Below are 23071 nucleotides of genomic sequence, written 5' to 3' on the forward strand. Positions count from 1 at the left end.
TTCCCCTGTGAAATGGATCCCAACACTGTTCTTGGAAGTGCTGTCTTTTTCTGACAATTTTCTATTTCAAAGTGGAGCCTTGGGACGTAGAGGAAAAAAAGGTTCAAAATACGAAAAAGAAACAAATAACTAAATAAAGCAACACAGAGAAGTCGCAAAGTGGCCAGATTGGTTGTATTCACGCCCAAACACATTCGCTCCACTTTACAGAGTTTGTCTGTGAAGCGCTACTTTAGTTTTTTTGCCTTTCTTTGAACAAGATTGTCCCCACCCCTGTGCGAAAGTGCACCGTTCCTGGAGGTACTGCAATATCTGGTTGATGCGTGGATTGGAAAATGTTTAATGTGATCCTTATCAGCTGTTTTCCATATTTTAGCGTCTAAAATGTGTACAACGGCTCTGTGTTCATGGATGTGGTCGTTTTTTTAACCATACTGTTTAAGTTTTGTAAGAATATAAGTAATGGACATTGAAGCAGGTCCCTCCAGGCCCTGTAGTCACATGCTTAACTCTTAAGGCAAAAACACTCACTGATTTCTGAATGAGTGTAAACGCCTTAAGGTAACCATGTCGTTCATGCTTACATTTCACATGCTTTACCTCCTTCCATGCGTGCGTCGGCCAACTCCCTTCGTATTGCTGCGCACGTCCGTTGGCCGACGCGGCCCCGCCCACTCCTTTAAACCGCCGCACCACGGCAGAATTGCTGCAGTGGTTACTTAATCTTGCATTCCCTATGAGTGTTTGCTTTTTCCAGGATGTTGTTACTTTATTTTTTTTCCGGGAAGCATATTACTCTTGTCTGGTGCATAATTTGAATTGAGTCGCATCAAAGTGTTTATAGCCAGACACAATTGGGTTCTAGCTGAAAGCAGTGTGACTTTCTCTCCGTGGGGCAGTATGGTGTTCAGTGGGGGGAGAGGATGTGACACTATGGCTAAAGCTGCCGAATTTGGAGCTGGGGAATCAGGTTCAGACTTCATGTCCAGTCCACCAGACTACGCTCCTGAGGGAGCACATTCCCATGCTAGACCTTAGATGCCCTGGTGTCTTAGCATCAGCAGGTGGACCCTAGCAGTGGCAAATGGGCGTTAATCTTGAAGACCTGCCCACCACAATCCATACTGAAGTTCACCTCCAGTCTTGAGGGCAGGCCTACGAAGCAGTGCACCCTAGAGCAGAAGTGACACCTAGAGCAACAGGGACTCTGTCACTGAGGTCACAGGAACCTTGAGGCCAGTTCGCCTCACCCTTTGGTACCTCAATTGGCCTTGTTTCAGCTGTAGTAGTGCAACTCACCAGATATCGTCAATGCAGAATTTACACGCACAATAAACTAAGGGGTTTATTCACGAGCCCCTTGCTCCGCCTGTATGTCACTTTTTCCCCATGTTAAAAGTGAAACTTCACGGTCTCTCTGCTTCATGCTCAAGCACTTTTAACATGCCTGCTTTGGAATTATGCAGCAATGGAGGACACATGTATGTAGCAGTGTTGACAAAATCATGCAGCAAAAAAAAGGCTGCAACGTAATGCAGTACATTTTCTGATACTTTTATTATTTTGACATTTTTACACATGCGAAGTCTCTGCAAAGATTTTGGCTAATTATTGCCAGACTCCCATACAAATGCAGCAGCGAGAAAGGTGACCAGTCAACCTTTACAAAGGGCCCTCAACTTCGCAGCAACACAAGTCACGTTTTTTAGTAACTTTTGGTCAGCTTGGGCTACTTGCAGTTTATTAGTTAAAATCATCAGATTATGCAACTGATGGTGTATTATGCAGCAAATATGGCAGATCCTTAATTATGTGGAAATCATTTGCAAACTAGGATATTTTGCCATTCATGATTGAACTGCTCTTGTGGAAAAAGGGAGGAGAAGTGCTCTTGACGGAAACTGTGTGGCTTGGAGACAAATGTCTTGTGATTCTACTTTTAAGTGTATTTGGGACATTCTGTGATTGGAAACGTATCCCACTTTGTGAATGTGTTTTAATTTCAAGAACTCCTATTAAACCTTAAATAAACAGGTGTACCCATTGATTTAATTAAATAACATAATAAGCTGTAACTGGTCCGTGAAATGCCAAACCAATACTAATAATTGGGATGTTTTGCTCTTTCTGGCCACACCTCTGACACCGCCCACTGACCCAATTTTCGGGTTATCCCGCCCTGATTCTCCTCCCACAGTTATTCTACTTTTTCCCCCCACTTCGACCACTGGTCTTAGGTTGGTTTGGCACAGTGGTTAGACAGGTTTCTCTGTTCTTTCTTGAATCTCATCTAACTGGCCATACACGCTGCAACAATGTAACCAACTTTTATGTATTTTCATAATAGCATGTAACTCGTTTCCAGCCTTATTAAGTTCCACAGTCTAGTTACAGGTTACCAGAGACTTTGTGACTCAATGTTGGACGCTAAACTTGAGAGAGTAAAATTATTTTTTTAAAGGAAGTTTGTCTCTTGATCGGTATTTAGTTAACTCTGTTTGCCTACTGCTGTCTTCCTGGCAGTGACTGTAATCCTATAGACCTCATGCTGCCGGCAGGCCCTCTCTAGACATTGGTGTACTTATGATGATGGGGCCGATGCACCTTTTTTAAAGCGATGCCTGATATAAGTGGCTTTTCCAATGGATACGTCTTCATGCAGAATCCCACCTGATGAACATATGTAGGTGCTAGACTGATTCTCCAAGTAGAAGCTTTCCAGCACCGCCAGGTGTGACATGTTTCTGCAGTTGTGGCTCTGTCTGTCCCAGAAGTTACAAGACCGGCCTGTATAGGGCACTGCCTAGCTCGCTGGCTTCAGTTCTTGTCTTTTTTTCACCTTACAGACTTGTCCAGAGCTCTCATTTAGTTTTTAAAGACTGTTTTACATTTCCATGAAACTTGTTTAGAATACAACTGTCAATGTCACCCACTATGGTGTTTGGGTTTAAACACTGTTTACATTGCTGTAAGTGGATGTCCAGGTTTGACGTTTACGCCATCTCTATATAGTGCCTTGGGCTGGATTGTGATCCCTCAAATGTGATTTCTTCGTCTCCATGCTTCCAAAGGATCCTCTCAAATGCACAAGAAGAACTATAGGAATGACAAATCTTCCCTTTCATTATCCAGGAAATGCTCCATCCTCTGGATATTTGAGAGATTTGACAATGCTGTTCTGTGGCACCAGCCTCTTCCTCTGAGCCAATTTTGGTTATGAAGAAGCTTTATCTGGAGTTCCTACTCTATCCCCGATCACTCTTGGGTAGATGCTTTTCGGGATGCACATTTTCAGGGTTTCCCTTCCACTCTGGGTTCCTTTTGACTCCAGCAAGTCAAAAACATAGGGCTTGATGGTTCAGGCACTGATGCCACCGGAATCCATGTCTTCAGACATTGACTCCACCACCACTTCTGTGGAAGCCATCTCAGTCCAAGAAATCTTCCTCAGTACTGCATTGGTGTTTCTGAGGCTGATAAACTTCTTATCCCTTATACCGACTGGGATTTACTTGGCTCCTCAAACTAAAAGTGGCCCTGATAGGTCTTCATAAGGGGATATTTGCTGTACACAACTCTGCATGAAAGTCTCATCTTCTTTAGACCTCCAACGCCTCAAACACTGCTTGCACCTCATCGCGACCTGTAGGTGGAGTGCCTACCTGAGGTTCAACCCAAACAGACTGAATTCTTGTTATTTGTCAAGAACAATAAGCAAGATCAGGTACAAACCTGTTTCAGTGACATGAGGCTTGACATCTCTGAACCCCATTCTTCACTGATTGTGAAGTCACTTGGATTCGCATGGACACCAGCCTCACCATCAAGGAACACATTCTCAAAATAAAAAGACGGCCTGGTACCAGCTCTCTTCTAGAGAAAGTCAGGCCATTGCATCCAGGAAGTGACTTCAGAACTGATGTTCTAGCACCCCTACTCTTGTATCTTAATGGTGGTAATACCCTACTCCATTGCCTCCCAGACGCCACACTCGCACCACTTATGGGCTCCCTACACGCTGCAGCACGTCTCATCCAGAACCTGGAGAAATATAACATCACCCCATCCTGATGGAACTCCATTGACTCCCCTTGTCAGCCTGCACCTTCTTCAAAACCAGCAATATCATTTACAGCATTATGATGACCACTACCCCTACTTATCTTGCTGACAAGCTCACTACCTCTGGTTGAACTCTGTGCCCCCCCCCCCCCCAGTCAGGGCACGATCAGACTGCAAACTATAGAATGTAAAATACAAAAAAAACTGCCTTTTCCATCCATGCACCCAAGATCTGGAAAAACATCCCCATATCTATCTGGAACGCCACATTGCTGCTGTAATTTAGGAAAAAATTGAAGACTCTTAAAGAACACTTCTCACAATGCATTAACCATTCTCAGCCCTGCTCCATCTATCGTACTCCTTGTCTTTATGATTGACTTTGACTGTATACAGTCTTCTGCAGTTTTTTTGGCTATGTTTGCTCTGTAGAAGTACCATATTCATGCATGCATACATTGATCACCAATACAATGATAGTTAGAATAACAAAATGGATTCCATAACCCTGCCAAGATAGCCTCATAAGGTTGTTAACGGGTCCTCACCCACAAACACCTGATCATTGGACTCCTCACCCAGAATGATGATACATCTGTGTGAGCTCAATCAGTGGTCTTGGAGCTCTTGATTAATGTAGGGATAAATAGTATAAAATTATCTTGGTTGTAACCATGTAAATTAATGTTAACTAAATTCATTCTGTTAAGATTAAAAACACTTTGGTACCATAGTAGTACTATTCCTGAAGGCTGAAGGGTAATAATGGCCATTGCGTCACCAATCTAGTCTACATGTTACTACCATCATATATGTATATTTTGGTTGTATGGATCAAGCAGCCTGTGTCAGGACCAAGGTAGCCCTATCAATATATCAGGAAGCCTGTTGTGATTCACAAGTTGTATTTTTGTTCTGTCAAACATGTATGTCATGCACACATGCAAACATACATACATGGGAAGGCACATTGGTGATTTGAACAGCAGGGTAAAAGTTATTAGAAAATCATTGAAAAGGTCATTATGCACTAGGTGAAGCACACTGGTGTAAGGCACATGTTGTCCTTGCACTGCATAATTTCAGACGTGATGGTGTTCCCAGCACTGCCTTCCGAATACTTTTGGTGCAAACTACTACATTCTAGGTTCTACCACATGGTATGGGACTGCCCGATGCTAAATCCAGTCTGGCAAACGGTTATTGGCACGCTGGCTGAACTTGCGCCCACACCTGAATCCTGTCTGCTGGGGCTACGTCCTCGTCTGAAGGGTGATAGACATCTTCACAGACTCATTGACCTTGTCCTATTTAAAAGACCGGTGGTAATGGCTTGGAAGGCATCTGCCCCCCTGATCTCTGACGTCCGCTAACCATGCCACTAACGTGGGCACGAACGAAGGCCAACACCCTCAAGTTGCTTCGTATAAAGGGGGACTCATGCAATGGAGGGGAATGTTGGGAGACCTTTCTGATTAATGTTGAAGCAAAAAGCGAGGTACAACCACTCTGAACCACATCTGCACTCCCCACACATAAATCATGCCACCAGGATAGTAGATATGTGACATTGGGATATGAAGGCGCCCAGGGGAACTCCCTGACCCGTGGGAACTACACCAGCATATACCTCACCCTGTCAACACCGTCTTTTTCTGGGTTGTACCAGAGGATACCACCAAACACACTCCAAAGGAACAAGTGAGGTGGCGTAAAGCAAGAGTGAGACATGCCCTTCTAGGCAAGAGAAAGGGTCAGCTGTAGGACATACCAATAAGTTACTGAGATGAGCCAGGTGCAGCTATTATGTGTTATGACTTATCCTCAGTATGCGGACTAGGACTTGATGATCTTTACTGAAACCATTTGCGTTTCCATTTTAATCATTTTCCTGATGCAGGTTTTAGTACATAACTTTCATTTTGTAGAATGACCTTTAGTCTGTTGACAGCAGTTGCTGGTAGTGTGTCAGTAACCGGTTTGTGTTTGTTTGCTTTGCTTGCCCCAAGAATAACAGATAGCATCCTTAGTGTCTGGTCTAACCATATAAATTATCTCATAGCCCCATGACTGTTAGAAGAGATCTCAAACCTTCAGAAATTATGTATAGCCAGAAAATTCCAGACATCTTGTAGACTCGCAAAAGTGCATCTAAGAAGAGCTGTTTCTAAACTACTTCCCTGTAGTCCCAAGTGGTCCCATTTATCAGTTGTGGAGCATATTGATACTGGCAACACATGATTTTCTTATGAAGTTCATCACACCATCAGTAAATTCTCACCCTTCAAGGTATCTCTGTATCATAACTTGATGCTCGATAACTCTTACGATCCAATTGTGTGTCAGTGCTAATGTTTTAATGGGTAGCCAAGAGAGGAAGAACCTATTATTTAATTTATATTTTTGATTAAGTAGTACCCCAGATATTCTCTTACGGTCTTGAACATTTTACATAAAATTAAAGCAAATTGAAAACGTCATCATTGTATTTTCTTACTTGTGTATTTTTATTGACTACCCATTTGTGAAATAAGATTGAAGAATACACCAACTTGCTGGTGCACGCTTGGGGGTAAGTAGAGATTGATTTTAAGGGATATTCTACAATAGACTTCCAGTCAGTTTTTGAACCTTCTGCACTATCCATTTTGTACGTTCCATGTATTCCCGTGCATGTGGGCTGAAATATATTTCATGCTACTATTGTCATGGCTTATACCTGTGAGGGATAGGGGGTACATATCAGGCTTTCTAGCAGCGCCGACAGACCTCTCCAGAATTCATACCAAAAATAACTCTTTAATTAGCGATCATTTTGTTGTTGTGTCTGTCATCTGAAGTAGTAGCCTTTTGGCACTGATCATTTGTGAAGGAGGATAGCTTTTAGTATTTCACATGATTGTAAATTAGCACTCATTGATTGTTGTTGAACAAACTAATGTTAATGAAACTATATAGGAAGCTTTTTTGGCCATGGTGCTCAGAATGATGGAATACGGATAGTACATTTCCTTTTGGGTGTTTCTGATACGGATGTTCTTCGTGGTGTACTGCCCCTGAATCTACGACTGTAGTGGCACTGCTGGGGAGTATTGGATCCTAAAATGGAATTATGATGGCATTTTCGCCAGAAACTACTGGGCTGGTTTGGGCAAAACATGTATGAAAACCACTCCCTAAAGCTTAATTTTTTCAGGATGAAATCTGATTATATGTTTGTTCATTTTCCAAATTGTATTTGTATCTCGACTTATTTTGAAAGCATATTTAACACACTGTCCCTTATTTTCAAGGTTCACCAATAACTGGGAGCACACCTGTTGGGGATGATGCTTTTAAACAAAATACACCCGAAACATTGTCAGAGGAGGAGCAGGAAGAGCTTAGAAAGGAGTTAGAAAAGGTAAAAAAAAGTTTAACTGAAATAACATGTTAAATCGTAAGAATCGTTATAGAACGTAATCCCCATTTATTTTTTCTTCTTCGAAAAATTAATACTTACACTTTATTTGTTTGTTTTCATGAACCCAATGAGAGCTGTTTATTTTGCTAATTTGTATTCATCCACAAATTGTCACTTTGTGTGCTGTTAGTAAGGTAATCTTCCTGAGGGCTACCATGGTATTCCTGCTAAGAGCTGGTGAGAAGAGTTATGCTACAGGTTGATGTTTTAGCATTTATGGCTCTCTAAAGGCTTCTTGAAATAGATTTATATTATGGACTTGCCAGTCGTAGGTTTGGGCAAGATCAACTTCCCAGTAGAAATGGGTTTTTGATGTACTAATACCTTTGTTGCTGTTTGAAAAGTCTTGAGGCAATTTAACAGCTACTTGACGCACACCGCTTAGTTTCTTCCACATAAATTACCTCTAGGTCTTTTCAGAGTGATTTAAATGTAGCATTTCCCAATTAAGTCCTACAGGAACTTTTGCTGTCTTCTACAGCAAAAACCCTGAACAGAACCTTACTCAAAATATTACCTTTTTGAAGTTTGTTTAATATATTCAGTAGTTTTCAAGCTATTTGTCTAACAAAACGTTGATGGGCGGGTTTTGACAGATACAGCTCTTTATGCTGTTTTTGAATAGTTTAAGAGTAATGTGACTTACAAATTCTACTCTGGCTGCCACTCCTTGATGTGAGCTATTCAGGAATGCTTCTCCAATTGTCAGTCATACACAAAGAGAGTTATCAACTTCTGAGTGACCCCATGCAACAATAATAATAGAGATTGGGTGGTAAGGATCTGGTGTGAACCTTTCTATAAGTGTGCAGGTCACCAAACTTCAGCATCCTATTTCTTAACTAGACATTTTATCGGAATTCGCTTTTAGTTTCTCATGCCCGTGCACCAACAGCTGAAAGGAGCTCTGGTTTGGGATGCGCAAAACATACCAGCGTGTGGATACGGAAGAACTTATGCGCCCGATGCCATTCTGAAGTCAGGCCCTGTTTAAGTGTGCAGTAGAGAGTCCTATGGTCTCCAGCAGATTTCTTTGTTTTAAGCCTTGCTTTGTGTTTCTGGATCATTGTATCGCAAAATTATTGAGGTTTAGAGCTTCTCATTAGAATCTTCTTTAACTCTGTGTATTCAAAGGTTGTCAGTCCATCAGAAATATACTTTTTCAAGCTCTGTACACATAATAGATTTCTAGGGACAAGCGCAACATAACATTTGTTTGTGGAGCATCCGTGAATTCAACAAATAACTACTTCTCTTGATTGAAACCTCTCGGCGTTTATCATTTTCCTGGTGCAAATGAGAGGAAGAGTGGGTTTTTTTGTGGCTTGCACTGCATTTTGGTTCACTTAATACATATGAAACAGTCCAAGGAGTCACCATGTCTCCAGAATAAGTATTCAGCTCCATGAAGAGACAGAGTGAATCAATCAAAGCACTCATTGCAGAGTGGTATTGCCCGAAGTTATATGGAGGGGTGTCTGCACGCCGCACATATGGCGTGCAGGGGCGTAACTTAGTCTGTGAGATTTGGGGGTTGTGAATCTCAAATTTGCCAACTAAAAAAACCGTAGGCCACAGTGACTGTGAGGTGACCAAGGTTCGGAATGCACTGTTCCCATGAGGAGCAGCATCAGTACTTATTTGCATGAATTGGGCCTCTGGGACCGATTTAGAATTTAGCAGACAAATACTCCTGTCTGTCAAACTTAATGACCGCCCACTCGTCAGTAGAAAACTTCCTCTTTGATGGTCCAACGGAGTAGGTGCCATCTGAAGTAAGCTTTCCACCCTATTTAGAGTTGACAGATGGCTTTATTTTTTTTTTAAACTGTCACCAACGGGTGAATCTTGGTGGTAAGTTACAGAAAAAAAAAAAGAAAAATTACCCCAACAGTAGTGTAGGAGGTCATTAGTTTTTTTTATACTTAAAAAACAAACTCTCGCTTCGTGAGTTTGTTTTTAAAAAATAAAAAACTTTGCAAAAGTCAGGTTTGATCTAGCCGTCCATTAACATTTCTGTTCATTGACAGGAACCTGCCAATGTATGGAGATGTATGACAGGCTGGGCGGAAATCTCTAAATTTGATGGGTGGAGTAAAGGCAGTAAGTCCTCTGCCTGCCTTTACTCCGTTTGCCAAATCCTAAATCAGGCTCGCTGTCTGGAGTGGCACAGTGAGCGGAAAATGATAGTATGGAATTCAATAATTTGACTAAGTACAAGCATTCATCCCATCACCTTTTGGGTGTTTGATTCTTAGTAGTATGTCTGGAAACCTGTGACTGATGAGGCATTCCAAACCTACTACTGCCAATGTATGGGAATTCTAAAAAGTAGTAGATTTGTATCCTTTCAAGGAGCACTTCTGTGGGTGCAGATTTGGTACTTTTTTGATAAGCCAGTCACTAAGGGGCATATTTACATGGAAATGGCATAACGCAGTGCAGCAAGCAAAGTTGCTCCTGTGACATTGCGTCACTTGAGGAGATATCTTTAAAGAAATGGCACAGCGCTGCCCTCTTCATGCGCTGGCACACTAGACTGCTTAGTGGCAACTCAAACACGTTTGCGCCATAGTGCAAGTGCATCGCGTTATTGTCAGGATATTGTTTGTGCATGAATGGCTACCTTCCTACACAATAACTATCCTTGAAGCTTCTTTCTCTTTGTATGTGTCCTGTAGAATGTAGCATACCTGCAAAGGTGAAATAACGAGGAGTAATTGAGAATTTTCTCCTCGTTAAGTCAGTTTCAGGCAGGCGCATCATTTTTGCACAAACTCATGTCCACAACTTTTTGTAAATATGATTTTGAGTTAAAATACATGGGTGAATGCCCAGAAACACCCCTACACCACACATGAAACGCCTATCTGATAAAAAAGTAATTGAAGGCTGCAAAATGCATGTGTTACTTTTTCATCCAAAGCAATACGAATCAACATTTGTGTGATTTTGCAAAGACCAAAAAGGATTTTGAGTTGGGCTGTCAGTTATACAACCTAGCCACAAAATGTTTATAAATCTGGGTTTGCATCCAAATCTATGGGTGAAAGTATGTTAATGTCATTGTACCACCCATGAAAAACCTACCTGATGCAGAGTAACACAAGGAAGTGCAATAAACTGTTACTTTTTCTTTCAAAGCTATAAACTGACATTTATGTGACTTTGTAAATACCAAAAATGATTTTACATTGGGCTGTCAAAAATGTGACGCAACCCAAAGCAATATCTTTGAACATCTGGGCCAACACATATTTAAGTTCCTGATCCAAAAAAACACAAATGTTAAAACCACCTCCTGAAATCAGGATGCCCAGACAAATCGACACAGACATAGTAGACCCACCTCTGGGTCCCCAGACCAAGCTACCAAGTCAAGAATGTATTTATTTGGGGGAGTGTTTACACTCCAAACACCCTCCCAGAAGCTACGTCTCTTGGATGTTGCAAGAGTGGAAGGAAAGGAGTGTCGAGTATACCCAATCGTCCTACATGTTTTTCACTTGTTGTCTCCTGATCAGATGTTTTTATACACTGACCATAAGGTCAACCCTTTCACCCGCATCAGGTGTCCTGCGTGTTTTCAGCCTGAAGAGTAGTTGGGTCTCCCTCTTCATATACTTGGACAATCATGAACACTAACCTTTGGCCGGTCATCTCATCTAAACTTGGTCGGTGTGTTAGTCAGATAGGGAAGCCTTGATGGCGCGCAAAGTTACCTGCTCAATTACCATACTCACCTGGGCCCATAAACATACACACTTTGAACCGGTAAATCCGGTTTTAGCCATTTGCCAATCAGGTTTTATTTTACTTTAGGACTTGTCCCTTTACACATTGACTTACCAATCCTTGTCACCTGTATTTTAAGTCCTAAGGGATCAAGAGTGTTCGAATAATAGGTAGAAAAATAACATTTCATTTACCTTCATAAAATAACCACAGACTCAAAGGTTTAAACACTTTATCCATGCAAAGTCTTAAATGTCATAATCCATATAGAAGCAATTAAAGCCTTTTCAATTACGAAAATAATAATTAAAGCAATGCTATGTCAAATATCACAAGACTTCTTTTAAGCATTTGAAACGGAGGGAGGGTGAGAAAAGGAAACAATACAATGACATACCCACACAGATTTATATTTACCTAGAATGGTGTGAAGACCAACCCTGGCCACAGGTTAGGACAAAGGTAACAGGACTCCCAATAGTTCCGGTGCCAACAGGATAAGACAGGCGCATCCGAGCAAGTCTCTTTACGTATGAAACCTTGCTCCATCACCCTCGTGTGGGCATATGAAGTTTACGGGGGCTGGTTGTCTATTTATGGTACATTTGTCTAAAACGTCTTTCCCGTTTGGATAAAGCCTTACTTTTCACCCCTCATTTCCCCTTCCCCCAACACTTAAACACTTGCTTAAACACATGTATTGCATGTACTATAGGGTCAAGTAGGCCACCAGAAGACTACGGAGAGTTGGTGCTGGAGAGAGAGGGTCAGTAGCAATTGCATATTATCAAGTCATTGTGGTATAATTCTCCCAGACATTCTGCTTTATAGGAAAACTACCATCCCTGCCCAAGACACATGAGTGAAATAACTCTCTAAGGCGATAGATGCAGATTGTCTCCTACCAGCTTCTCTCTATTCCCTTTCTCCCCAGGATCTAAGTTGACTGTGTTTAGTTTCAGGAATTGGCTTATTCAGGGTGGATAAGGGAGAACATTGGCAATCCGTGATATTATTTCAGTTTCCGATACAAGAATTGATCGTCAGTAGGTCTGGCTTTTTCCCACAGGTGCAATGGTTACCTTTTTTGATATTTTTTAATGCAAGCATTTGCCACAAAAAGAAAAACAAATAGGAACCGCTATTGTCCAACTGGGGTGCCTCTATGCTTGCAAGAAAAAGATTGCTACTAACTTTAAATTACTGTAACCTGAAGATATAGTTTAAACACAAGTGTGACAAAAAATAATATTGGATAAAGAATAGAAAGGAAAAAACCTTGTCAAAGTAATGTATTGGACCATTGGCTATGGCACTGTAGAACACTACTTTTAGACAGAAGTGCACATGTAATAACGCCTGACCCAGTCTTCTTTTCTGTGTTGGTGTGGGCAGTTGCAATTAACCGCAAGGGAAGGATACATTTCCTTTTATTTGGTCTGGGGAGACATGAAACCAGGTCCGCTTTGTATCTTCCTAAATTCTGTGTGTAATTTAGAACAAAATCTTTGCTGGGCTCAAATTTTTGAAACGTTGTGTGGAAGAATTGCGGCTGCCTTTGTAAATGACATTTATGTTTATTTCTACAGCCAAATATTTTAACCTAAATATTTTGTTGAGTCACTCAAACATAGCAACTGTATTAAATAAATAAATCATGAAATACACAATATATATGTGAATCCCCGGTTTGTTAAACCTAATGGGGTGTGGGTGGGCAGCTGACCTCGGGATGTATGCTGTCCCCTCCTCTTCCCCCTGTGGGGGTTTTGGCAGATAGGGCAGTCCAGGCTGTTTTGGGCTAGTTTTGGGCTATGTCAATTGGGCTGGTTTGTAGTAATTTAACCAGCCATTTTCTTGACACTGCCACACTGGCCACCATTTTAGGTAGTGTGACACGGTGGCAGGCTTAAAAAAAAATCCCTTCCCAGCCACCCATTAGGAAGGGATTTTTACAGTTAATGTTGGGCCATAGGCAGTTCTTGTTGAGTACAGGTGCGCAAGGGATGTAAATGTTGCCTTTGGAAGAAGGTGCAAGGCGTTTGGCCCTTTAAGTTGCCATGTTGCTAGATTAAGATGACTGTGATGAATATAGGTGAATCAGGACAATGAGGGTAGCAATAAAATTAAACCTGGAGGAAGAAAGAAGGTAAATGTTTAAGGTTTAGGATACTTAGATAGTTAGATGTTAATAGGGTGGAGGAAGTAAAGGACAGCAGTTTGCTATAATCATAAGATAGGCATTACAAAGTGGCAAGTAAAAATTGTAAAGGAGAGGGAACGTTTAAGGGAGGGGGATAATGACTTGGGATAATGGTTGTATAGTGTGGTTCAGTTTTGTAAGGCTATGGCCTCGGTAAATTTGTGATGTGCACCTGTTTAAAATAAAGCGGCCCTTTTTATACACTAAAACAACGAGTATCTGCTCTGTGCTGCTCCCCATAATGCCAAATCATCCTTTAAATTTCGGATTGCAAACGACAGGAAACTCGTAATCGCCTTTAGCCACACTTGTATCGATTGTTTGGAAATACCACACAGAAAGCGAAATCCGAGCCCTAGAGTAGGACGTTAATGCACTTTGTTCCTCCTCCTTGGACTGCATGGAGGGAGGGGGCTGTCTGGCCTGCAAGGGAGAGGTAGGAAAGGAAGAGCATCGGTGTGCCTCTGCAAAGAAGTGAAAGCAATCTCTCTTGCTCAGCATTATGTCCCTCCCAGCAGAACTGCAGCACGGTACTGAATGACTGACTGCGGGTGTCTTGTTTTTTTCTCTCATCTCCGCTGTTCTTTCCCATCGCCCTCTGGTTATTACTTATTTAGATTATTCGCCCTATACATAGTCTTGTTGTTTCTTGAACCAGAAACTTTCAGGTTTATAAAGTCTGGAGAGGATTAGTTGACATGAAGAAAACACACAGCACCTTGATTATTTATCTCAGAAACGACCCCCCCCCCGCCCAAATAAAAATAAACAGCTGGTTGGTTATGTCAGCTAAATATTTGCCTCATGTGAGAGCAGTTAGTCACGAGTTCGAGCCCTGGCATTTCTAATTGAAGTCTTCCATCTCGTGAGCTTGTAAATTAAATACTATTCATTGTATTATAGTAATACATGTTATTTTCAGTTAGATCAACGGCTGTGAAGAAAAACACAGTCTGTGTCACAAGCATGGAAATGAAAGACATACCAAAACATTATATCGGAGTTTGCTTGCTCGCAAACACTGAATGAAAGCACCGTGTAGAAGTGCTTACAAACTGCCCTTGTTAATAAAATAAGAAACATTGGAAAATCCCAAAAAAAAAACTAGCATGTTTGTGAATGCTTTTAGTAAAAATTGTACAAGGGAACTACTTTTTGTGTGCAAGTGCACATTGTGAAAGACTGAATTCCGTCATTCACAGAAAGGTAAGTGTAGTAATAAATCACTACTAGATGAGGGTTCAAATCTTACGTTTATTAGATATAGATACAACAGGTGCTCCCAGCTTGGCGGCTTCAACTATCACTGAACATTCTAACCCGCACTCTAGGAAGGAGCGCGGTTCATACCAAGAGAGCAGGGAGAGGAAGGGGGGAAAAAGGGTAAGATTACAACACACCTCCCTCCCTAGGGAAATGTGGGAAAGGGGAAGCTGAGGGACTCCAAGCAATGGGTGCGGAGCGGAAAGGAGGGAAAAGTGGGGGGGGGGGGGTGGTTAAATACAGCACAGCAACATTGGAGTCGAAGGCAGAGAACCCCATGCTATAGTCTGAATTGAAGAACAGTAAAGACTGCATACTAACTGTGGTACAATAACACTGAACAGTTTGTTTTCCAAAAGACGTGACAGGGGAAAATGCTATTTGATCCCAAAGCATGTCCGGTAAGGATTTCATGAATGGCCCTTGTCACATATTTATCTGCAAGAAGCAAGATAATGCTCTTTAAAATTCAGAATGTATTAGGTAAAATTATCAGGTTACATCAACCAACGTTAAACAACTGTAACTGTCTGGTGCAACAAGGGTGTGCACCGTTATGGTGTGGGCAACACAATTCAATGGATGCACGGGGTAGTGCTTAAGGCATCCTGACATTGGTGGAACACAGGTATATATATCACCACCTTTCCACCCTTGGCTCCCCTATGTCTGAGCTTGCCACACCGTCTATTTCTCCCTTGGATTCCGAACTCCTCATGCTGGAATTACCATCCCCTTCCGGAAGATTGAGAATGGCTGTACTGTTCTTTTCCCTAGGCAGTAGCTTGGGCCAGGACACACCCCGAAGACTACCTCTGATGAAATGAGCCTCTCTTTCCATGTCCTTATCCATGCCTGGACTAGGCCTTCTTCTGCTCTCATTTCCTTGGCCATGACCAGTATTACAACCTTTGTAGCATTTTGTTTTCAACAGCCCTCGATCATTTGCATGAGCCTCATCAGCCATAAGTATGTCCTCCTGTTCCCTCTTGGGCTTGCCATAATAGAACTTATCTGTGTTTTCTGGACCATCACACTTCGGCTTCCTCCAATGACCATAGACTGGACCCATCTTCCCTTCCATGACTTTTAGTGGAGATCCTTTAAGGTTTCTCTGCGTTTTCTCACTCTCCCTCTCCATCATACCATAATCAAACCCTTGTATGTATACATCTTTGTTCTCTCCTTTAGACTCAAAGTAACTCGCACCCCTCTCTCTTTCCAGATCAAAATTGTCCACATACTCCTCTGACCTCTTGGTCCTGAACCCAGCCAACTTAATTCTTTGCCGCATCTCATTGCAATTGGACTGGTTGCTTTTATTCATCTGCCCTCCTCGTTCTTTGGCTGTGGTATTTACACACTCCACCTCCCTTTCAAATTTTCCATCTGTCTCAACTTTTTGTTTCCTCCTGTCCATCCTCTCTAGTTTCTTACGTATTTCTCTTTCCTCCACCTGACTTTGATATGTGTTTTTTTTCTTGTTGTGTTCGTCCCTAATAGCTTCTTTTCCCCACTCTTTTTTACTTGCAGCTCTTTCAATTGCTGTATTACTCTTGGATGGCTGCAAGCGAATATTGACAGTTTCACCTCTGGTATCTTGTTTACTTTGACTCCGTGCCTGCTCATCCCTGTGTCCTTTTATTTTTTCCTCCAATAAAATCCTCAACTTCTGTTGATCTCTCCACCCTAGCATGTTGATACCACCTTCCGTTATGTATATAGTACTCCTCGTATTGTTTTCTTTATAAACTACGTCCATGACTTTGTAGCCAATAGCCTGTATATCCTTCCCTGCATACGTTTTCAGGACCGTGTTGGCCTCTTTCAATTCATTACCATATTTTTTTGCAAATTTTCTGTCCCAATCACTTTTGCTTACCACACTATATCTCGAACCAGAGTCTGTAATCATTTCTGTCTCAATTTCACCTATAATAACGGTACATCTCTGAGATATCTTCCTGTCATTAACATCCTCTTTGCCATCCATTCTTCCTTTGAACCCTTCATCCCTTTGCGCCTTTCCACTTGTGGCTTGTATATAATATTCATCCCACACGTTCAACATGTTCTCATAAATATTTCTATCAGTTCCTTTCATGAATACCTTCTCCATGTTGTGATACATTTTCCTTCCTCCTGTACCTAAGCTGTGGAGTAGAATTTCCGCCTTTACTTCCGGTGAAAGAGATGCTACCTCTTCCTCCAAGACGGACAAATAGTTTTCAAAATACACTTTCCACTCCCCCCACTCTGCAATGTTATTATTAGCTTCCTCCATGAACGGCACAGGTGGAGGGAGATTATACATTCGGCCCCACTCCATGTTTAGTGTGCTGCAATACACCCGAATTACACAGGAAGATGCCACCACCCCAGAAATACAGCGCCACGGTACCCCAACTGGACACTGCGGAGCACTGCTAATAGGTTAACCACGTTGCCCACTTGTACACTTAGGGATTTTAAGCACTTGCGTTTGATAGATCTGAGGATTCCGACAAGGCTTCTAGAAAAACTGCTAGGATATCCCTTCAGAAAAATGACATGAAAAAGTAAACCCTGGCTGGTTTGCTGGTGTGGGATGGTCTGGTTGGTGGCAATTAAGAACAGAGGAGTGAATAGTGCTATGGCGTACCCTTTTTCTCATCGACTCAACTGTCATGCGCTGAACAGGGATTTACCTCCCACTTTAATGCTTAAAATGTCCACACGGTGGCAGTGTCTTCCCTGTAATGGTTATTATCGGCGGAATTTGAGGAGAAAGTTAATAAACGTGACTGAACTTGGCTGCACACAGAAAGGCTGGGGAGGGTTTATCTCCCAACGCTAATAATGCTGATTCTCCTCAATATCCCTTCGGAAACAGAGTACGCAGGGCACTCCTGCCTCGACCACTTTCTCACTCGTCCCCTTTTCATGCGGACTTTTGCTCATTTATCAACTTCGTAACCTCGGCTCTTATTTTCAACTTCAAGACGCGGAGAGACCAATTAGCACCAATGTCGTCCTCGCACCGCCCAGCTCTTCTCAAACGCTTCAGCTGCTCACCTCACGAACTTTCGCCATGTATTTGGGTCTCACTCCTTCCCATTTCACCCGGACTTCCACCTTTTCCAGAGCTCCGCTCAGCTCTTTTCATTGGTTTCAACTGCTCACCTCACGAGCTTTCACCTATTTCAATGCTTTTCAACTCGGGTCTTACTTCTCTTCACAAACTCAATTTCATAAGATCGCCCGAAGAAGGTCATCTCTTCATATGCTTCAGTTGCGTCTTTCACGGACTTTCTCCTACAGAGCCCATTCCACAACTTCATCATCAAGGTTTTTAATTTCACTTCAAAACGCGGTGGGAACGATTAACTGCAATGTCGTCTCCCGCTCCGCTCAGCTTCCTCATTAGCCTCAGCTGCTCACCTGACGAACTTTCGCTTCGTTCAAAGTTCATCCACTATGTCACTCAAAGTACTGCCACGGTTAATTATCAGTCACTGGAACTAAAGCTCGCTAAACTTTCTGTCCCTCAAATATTTTCCATACTGCTACCATGCACTGCCACCGTACAGTTTCATAAGTTTTCATCACAATATGTTCCGTTCAGCGCTCCTCTTAGTGTTTTGATGGCTCAACGCAATTATGCAGTTCAGCTTGGTCCCCTACGGTTAATCTTCCTCCCAAAATTCATGTAAGAATACCTCCAGATTCTCTGAGGCTTTTAATTACTCGCCTCCCTTATTTCTGGGAGTTAGAGGTTAGTAACTCCCCGATGCTGTCACTCACTCATGCCTCGAACACTTGGCGCTCACCTCAAAACAGTTTCTTTCACGTATTCATGAAAGTGACTCCGTTCCTTGCTCCGCTCCCTTCTCCTCACGCAGCTTCAAGGGCTCACCTCACAGACTTGTGCGACTCGCTCGGGAACCACATGGAGTACTTCCACCTTCCTTTATTTTCTCCAAACTTCACACCGGAAGAGTTTAGGCTACGAGGTCGTCCTTCTACTGCACGTTTACAGGACCGGAACTTCCCGTCGACAACTCTGCGTTTAATCGGAACAAGACCTGCTCCGTCATCTTCTCACAAGAGTTCCCAGCTTTTCGCTGACAGCATGACAGTCCTCACAAACCACGGAGGGGACTAAGCATGTTGCCAAAGGACGCCCCCTCAAAACCAGGAACGGAACACTGCTGCCATGAGTCGTCCGCTTCACATCGACTTCGACCGTTTCACTCCTTGTCTCCCGCTCTCAACCGGCAACTCGTTGGACCGAATTTTCATTCATCAACTGGGAGAGACTTCCTTGTTACTTTACTCCGCTCAAGCATCAAATATATCCAGGGGGGAGGCACCACACTGACCCTGGCTCAGCATCCCGTCCTCGTCGCCAAAATGTAGTAATAAATCACTACTAGATGAGGGTTCAAATCTTACGTTTATTAGATATAGATACAACAGGTGCTCCCAGCTTGGCGGCTTCAACTATCACTGAACATTCTAACCCGCACTCCAGGAAGGAGCGCGGTTCATACCAAGAGAGCAGGGAGAGGAAGGGGGGAAAAAGGGTAAGATTACAACAGTAAGCCAATGTGAATGCCTCAACAACACACCAATGAATGAAGCGGGCTGCCCGAAAGTCCCTTTAAGGAAGCATATTATACATATAATTTAGTAAAGTCAAAAGGTTTATGAATAATGCCAGACCAAACAAAGTCAGGAGAGAAGAGAGGACAGGAGGACATAACCAGAAGGATGAAAAAAATCATTTATTGATAAAACCGAAACGGTCAAAGTAATGTTTAAATAAGTTCAAATCAGCACACAATTCTAGAACAAAAGCACATTTAAAAGAAATTTGGGAAACAGTGCACAAAATGAAATTTACAGTGGGTTCAGGGGCACAGTGTATCATCTAGGGAGTGTCCAAAGATCCTGCATTGCTCCCCAGATTCCACTGCACAGCCAAAGGTTCAGGCTTTTTGTTTTCCCATGGGTCTAAAGCTGTGTTCTTAACCTGTGGTCCGAGCACCCCTGGGGATCTGTGATGCCTACTCAGGAGGGTCTGCAACTGCTTAGAAAATGAAATATTATGAACAAATTTATAGTCTTTAAAAATAAAGAAGCAAAATGTAAAATTTAAAATGTTAAACCGTTCTTTAAATGTGAAGAAATTTGAAATTGGAGGCTAAAAATTAAGTTGGTATCCTCCGAATATTTCATGGGAGCAGTTAAGCAGAATATAATCTGGGCAATGGGTTGCCTCAGTTGGATTTAGAAAAGCTCCTTACTGTCTCATCAATATATATTTTTTTATTTGTTTGTGAATTAAATAAAATATTTCATCATTTGTTTGATTAATGCTTGCTTCACCAATTTTATGTATTTGTTTTGCAGCTCAAATCATCGAAATTCCTTAGGCTGGGTTCCCTGAATTCCAATAATGGCTCATTGCTCCCCCCCAATCCCAATAATGATTCATTAGGGTTCCATGGATTCCAGTAATGATTAAGTGATTGGTCCAGAGAATTCAAAAGGTTAAGACCCATCACTACTGAGCCCAAAAAACGAACAGAACCGTAATGTTTTGTTAGGGAAATGATTGCATTCCCCAAAAAAAATTTAGTTGATGGGATCCCATGGTTACAATGGTAAACATAAAAACCAATAATATTCACAAATTTTAATCAGCAACACAACTATAACTCTCCTTGCCTCCCTTAAGCAGCACTCAGTGCATTGCTTATGGAACTGCCCTGTCATAGAGCACTCTGGGCGTGGCAGTAGGCTATGCCTAGCCACCTTTAGGAAATTTGTGATGAGTGCATGGCCGGGGACCTGGGAGAAGGGCAGGCCCTGTACCAAGAGTATGCTGATCAGTGCTGTGGTAGACTTTGGACAGCGCAATCCTTCACACTAAATGTATTCATCAGTGATATAAATTAGTAGTGCAATTGTGGAGATGGTTGTTAAGTTGTTCACCATAACTGGCAAATTGTAGTGCTTCGTATCATAAAAATAAAGCCCTTCTACTAAACTGACGGAGGGAAAAGTGTATATATGTATGTGTACATTCATATATGTGTTCACACAAAACACAGTTAAATTACAGTTAAATTTACAAATTAAAACTGAAAAACTACTGAAATTCACTACTTATGTTTAGCTCTGTAAACAATAACTCGCAAAACAGACATGCAGACCACAACTTTCGCATCAAACTTCAGAAATTCATTAAAAATGACAAAGTAAAGTTACAGTTCTGAAGTTTTAGTTCTGCATCTGCGACCCAGAACTAGCACAACAGCCATGATTAACTTGCTAATCACCTGCACTATGTCATGTAGATACAGAACCAAAGTTTTTAGTGCATTAAAATGTTTTTGACCATTTGATCTTTTGGCCCCCTTGATAGATTGGCACAAACCTTGCCACACCTAGTGAAGTGTAAAAATGTGAAAGGTCTTCCATATTTCATGAGGGCTCCCCAAACTATGCCACAGTTCATCGCAAATGAACACTTTTGACAGCCCCCCTTAACTGTACCCCCCACACCCAATTCTGTACAAATTAAAAATATCAAGACTAAGCTTAACGGTAAGCGTCTGCCAATTTCTTTGTAAATTCTTCAAATGGTGCCAAAGTTATAGGCATAGAAAAAAAACATTTTAATTCACAGGATATCTTCAACCTTTAATCCTTTCTTTCCCACCTGCAGTGGTGGCTGCTACCAATATAAAGTGGTGGGGCAGTGGGGGGGAGCGTGTACTAATGTATTAAAAAGACTTACCTGCCACTGACGGCCGCCTTAGTGCTCCTAGGCTCCATGGGCCAGACAGACTTACCACCCAATCTTGATACTGGTCTCAAGCTAATATCAAGCATGAGAACAGCGTCGGGATTGCCCTTAGTTGGCTGGTTTGACGCTCACTCAGGCAAAGGGAGCCTGTTTCTTTTCTCCACCCGGCTGTGCAATAAAGCTGGGTTGGAGAAATAGAAGTGTGTATATTGGTTTGACCGTGCTTAGACAGTGCCTCAGCGCCCACCATTCCTCCTCCATGCCATGGCCCTACCCTACACTCGCATGGCTTAGTCACTGAAAAATAAAATGATAATATTGTTTTATTATCATTTTATTTTTCAACTGCTGGCTCTGAGCAGTGGGGCGACTTTCCTCTGCCATTACAGAGGAGCTGCCGCTGCCCACCTAACTTGTTTGTAAAACGAATGTCCCCAAAATTATTAAACAGATTCACACTTAACCAAGCAAAGATCTTTCCTTGAGTAGATTTATAGTTTCATGCCAAGTTTGATGTATTTCTGCTCAGTGATTTTCTGTAGTGGAGATTCGTATGGGAGGTAAATGGAAATGCTGCTTTTTAACCCCTCATTTCAATTTCGCACTCACCCTTTACAAATCAGTATAAAAGCTGGCATGATGAACCCAAAGAGGATAACGGTTTATTGGAAATTTTAATGCAGACATATCAAACAGAATCACAATTAGCAAAACCGAGGGAGGCTTTTAAATTGAAACTTGAACATAACCGTAACTACAGACCTGCTATCACCTGGTCTGTAGTACAGCAGTTCTTGACCTTTTGAGTTCTGCGGCCCCCACTGAATCACTACTGAAAGCTGGGAATAGCGGCCTAAGTAATTTCTACAGGTTGATCTGAATTGCAATACAGAAAGAAGCAGTGTCAAATACACAATTTATGAACTATTTAATTCACAAACCAAAAATAGACAAAGCTCGTAATTGTAATGTTAAAGTTCAAGCATTTCAGGTTTTTTTCCCAGTTTTTTTTTTAAAGGCTAATTGATTTGCTAGACTCTTATCATTTTATCTTTTTGTCTTGTCCAAAAGTTCTTCCTTTGAGGCCACCAGTTGTCAATACTAGATTGTTTTCTGCATTTGCCCTGCTTATATAACTCAAGCTAAGGATAGCAGTGCACATAGTTCTACATGTTATGTTAAGTAGGGGGCGTATTTATGTAATCGTGATTACTCTGTCCGATCATTAGAAAGCGCTCTACTCAAAGGTCAGCAAGATAGATTGTATTGCCAGGTTGGCTGGGTGGGATACTCTCGTAGCGTACCGGGCTAAGGCTGCATGTCATACATTCGGCCACCCTACCAAAAGTGTAGGGGAGAATTGCCAGCGGACTCGCGTACACCCCCATAAGATGAATCCCACGAGTTCATGACTGTGGACCAATAGGTTATGGTTTTTTGGGACGAGGAGGGTGAAGTCACAACATGATTGGGGGCTTGGTGTGGGTTGGGGAGGTAGGGAGGTTGAGTTTTATATGTTTGATCTGCCACATACTGCATCGAAATGTCT

The 23071-nt window shown here is 42.0% G+C and overlaps 1 protein-coding gene across 2 annotated transcripts in view; it reads left to right on the plus strand.

Moving 5' to 3' along the window:
* TPD52 (tumor protein D52) overlaps window positions 1-23071 on the plus strand; it is a 347528-nt gene that overhangs the window by 225438 nt on the left and 99019 nt on the right. For both annotated transcript variants that reach the window (XM_078687112.1, XM_078687111.1), the window contains exon 2: window positions 7356-7465. In XM_078687112.1, coding sequence (XP_078543238.1) covers window positions 7356-7465 — 110 coding nt within the window. The remainder of the gene's footprint in view (window positions 1-7355; window positions 7466-23071) is intronic.

The sequence above is a fragment of the Lissotriton helveticus genome, chromosome 4_1 (genome assembly GCF_964261635.1).
Source record: "Lissotriton helveticus chromosome 4_1, aLisHel1.1, whole genome shotgun sequence".
NCBI classification, from domain to species: Eukaryota; Metazoa; Chordata; class Amphibia; order Caudata; family Salamandridae; genus Lissotriton; species Lissotriton helveticus.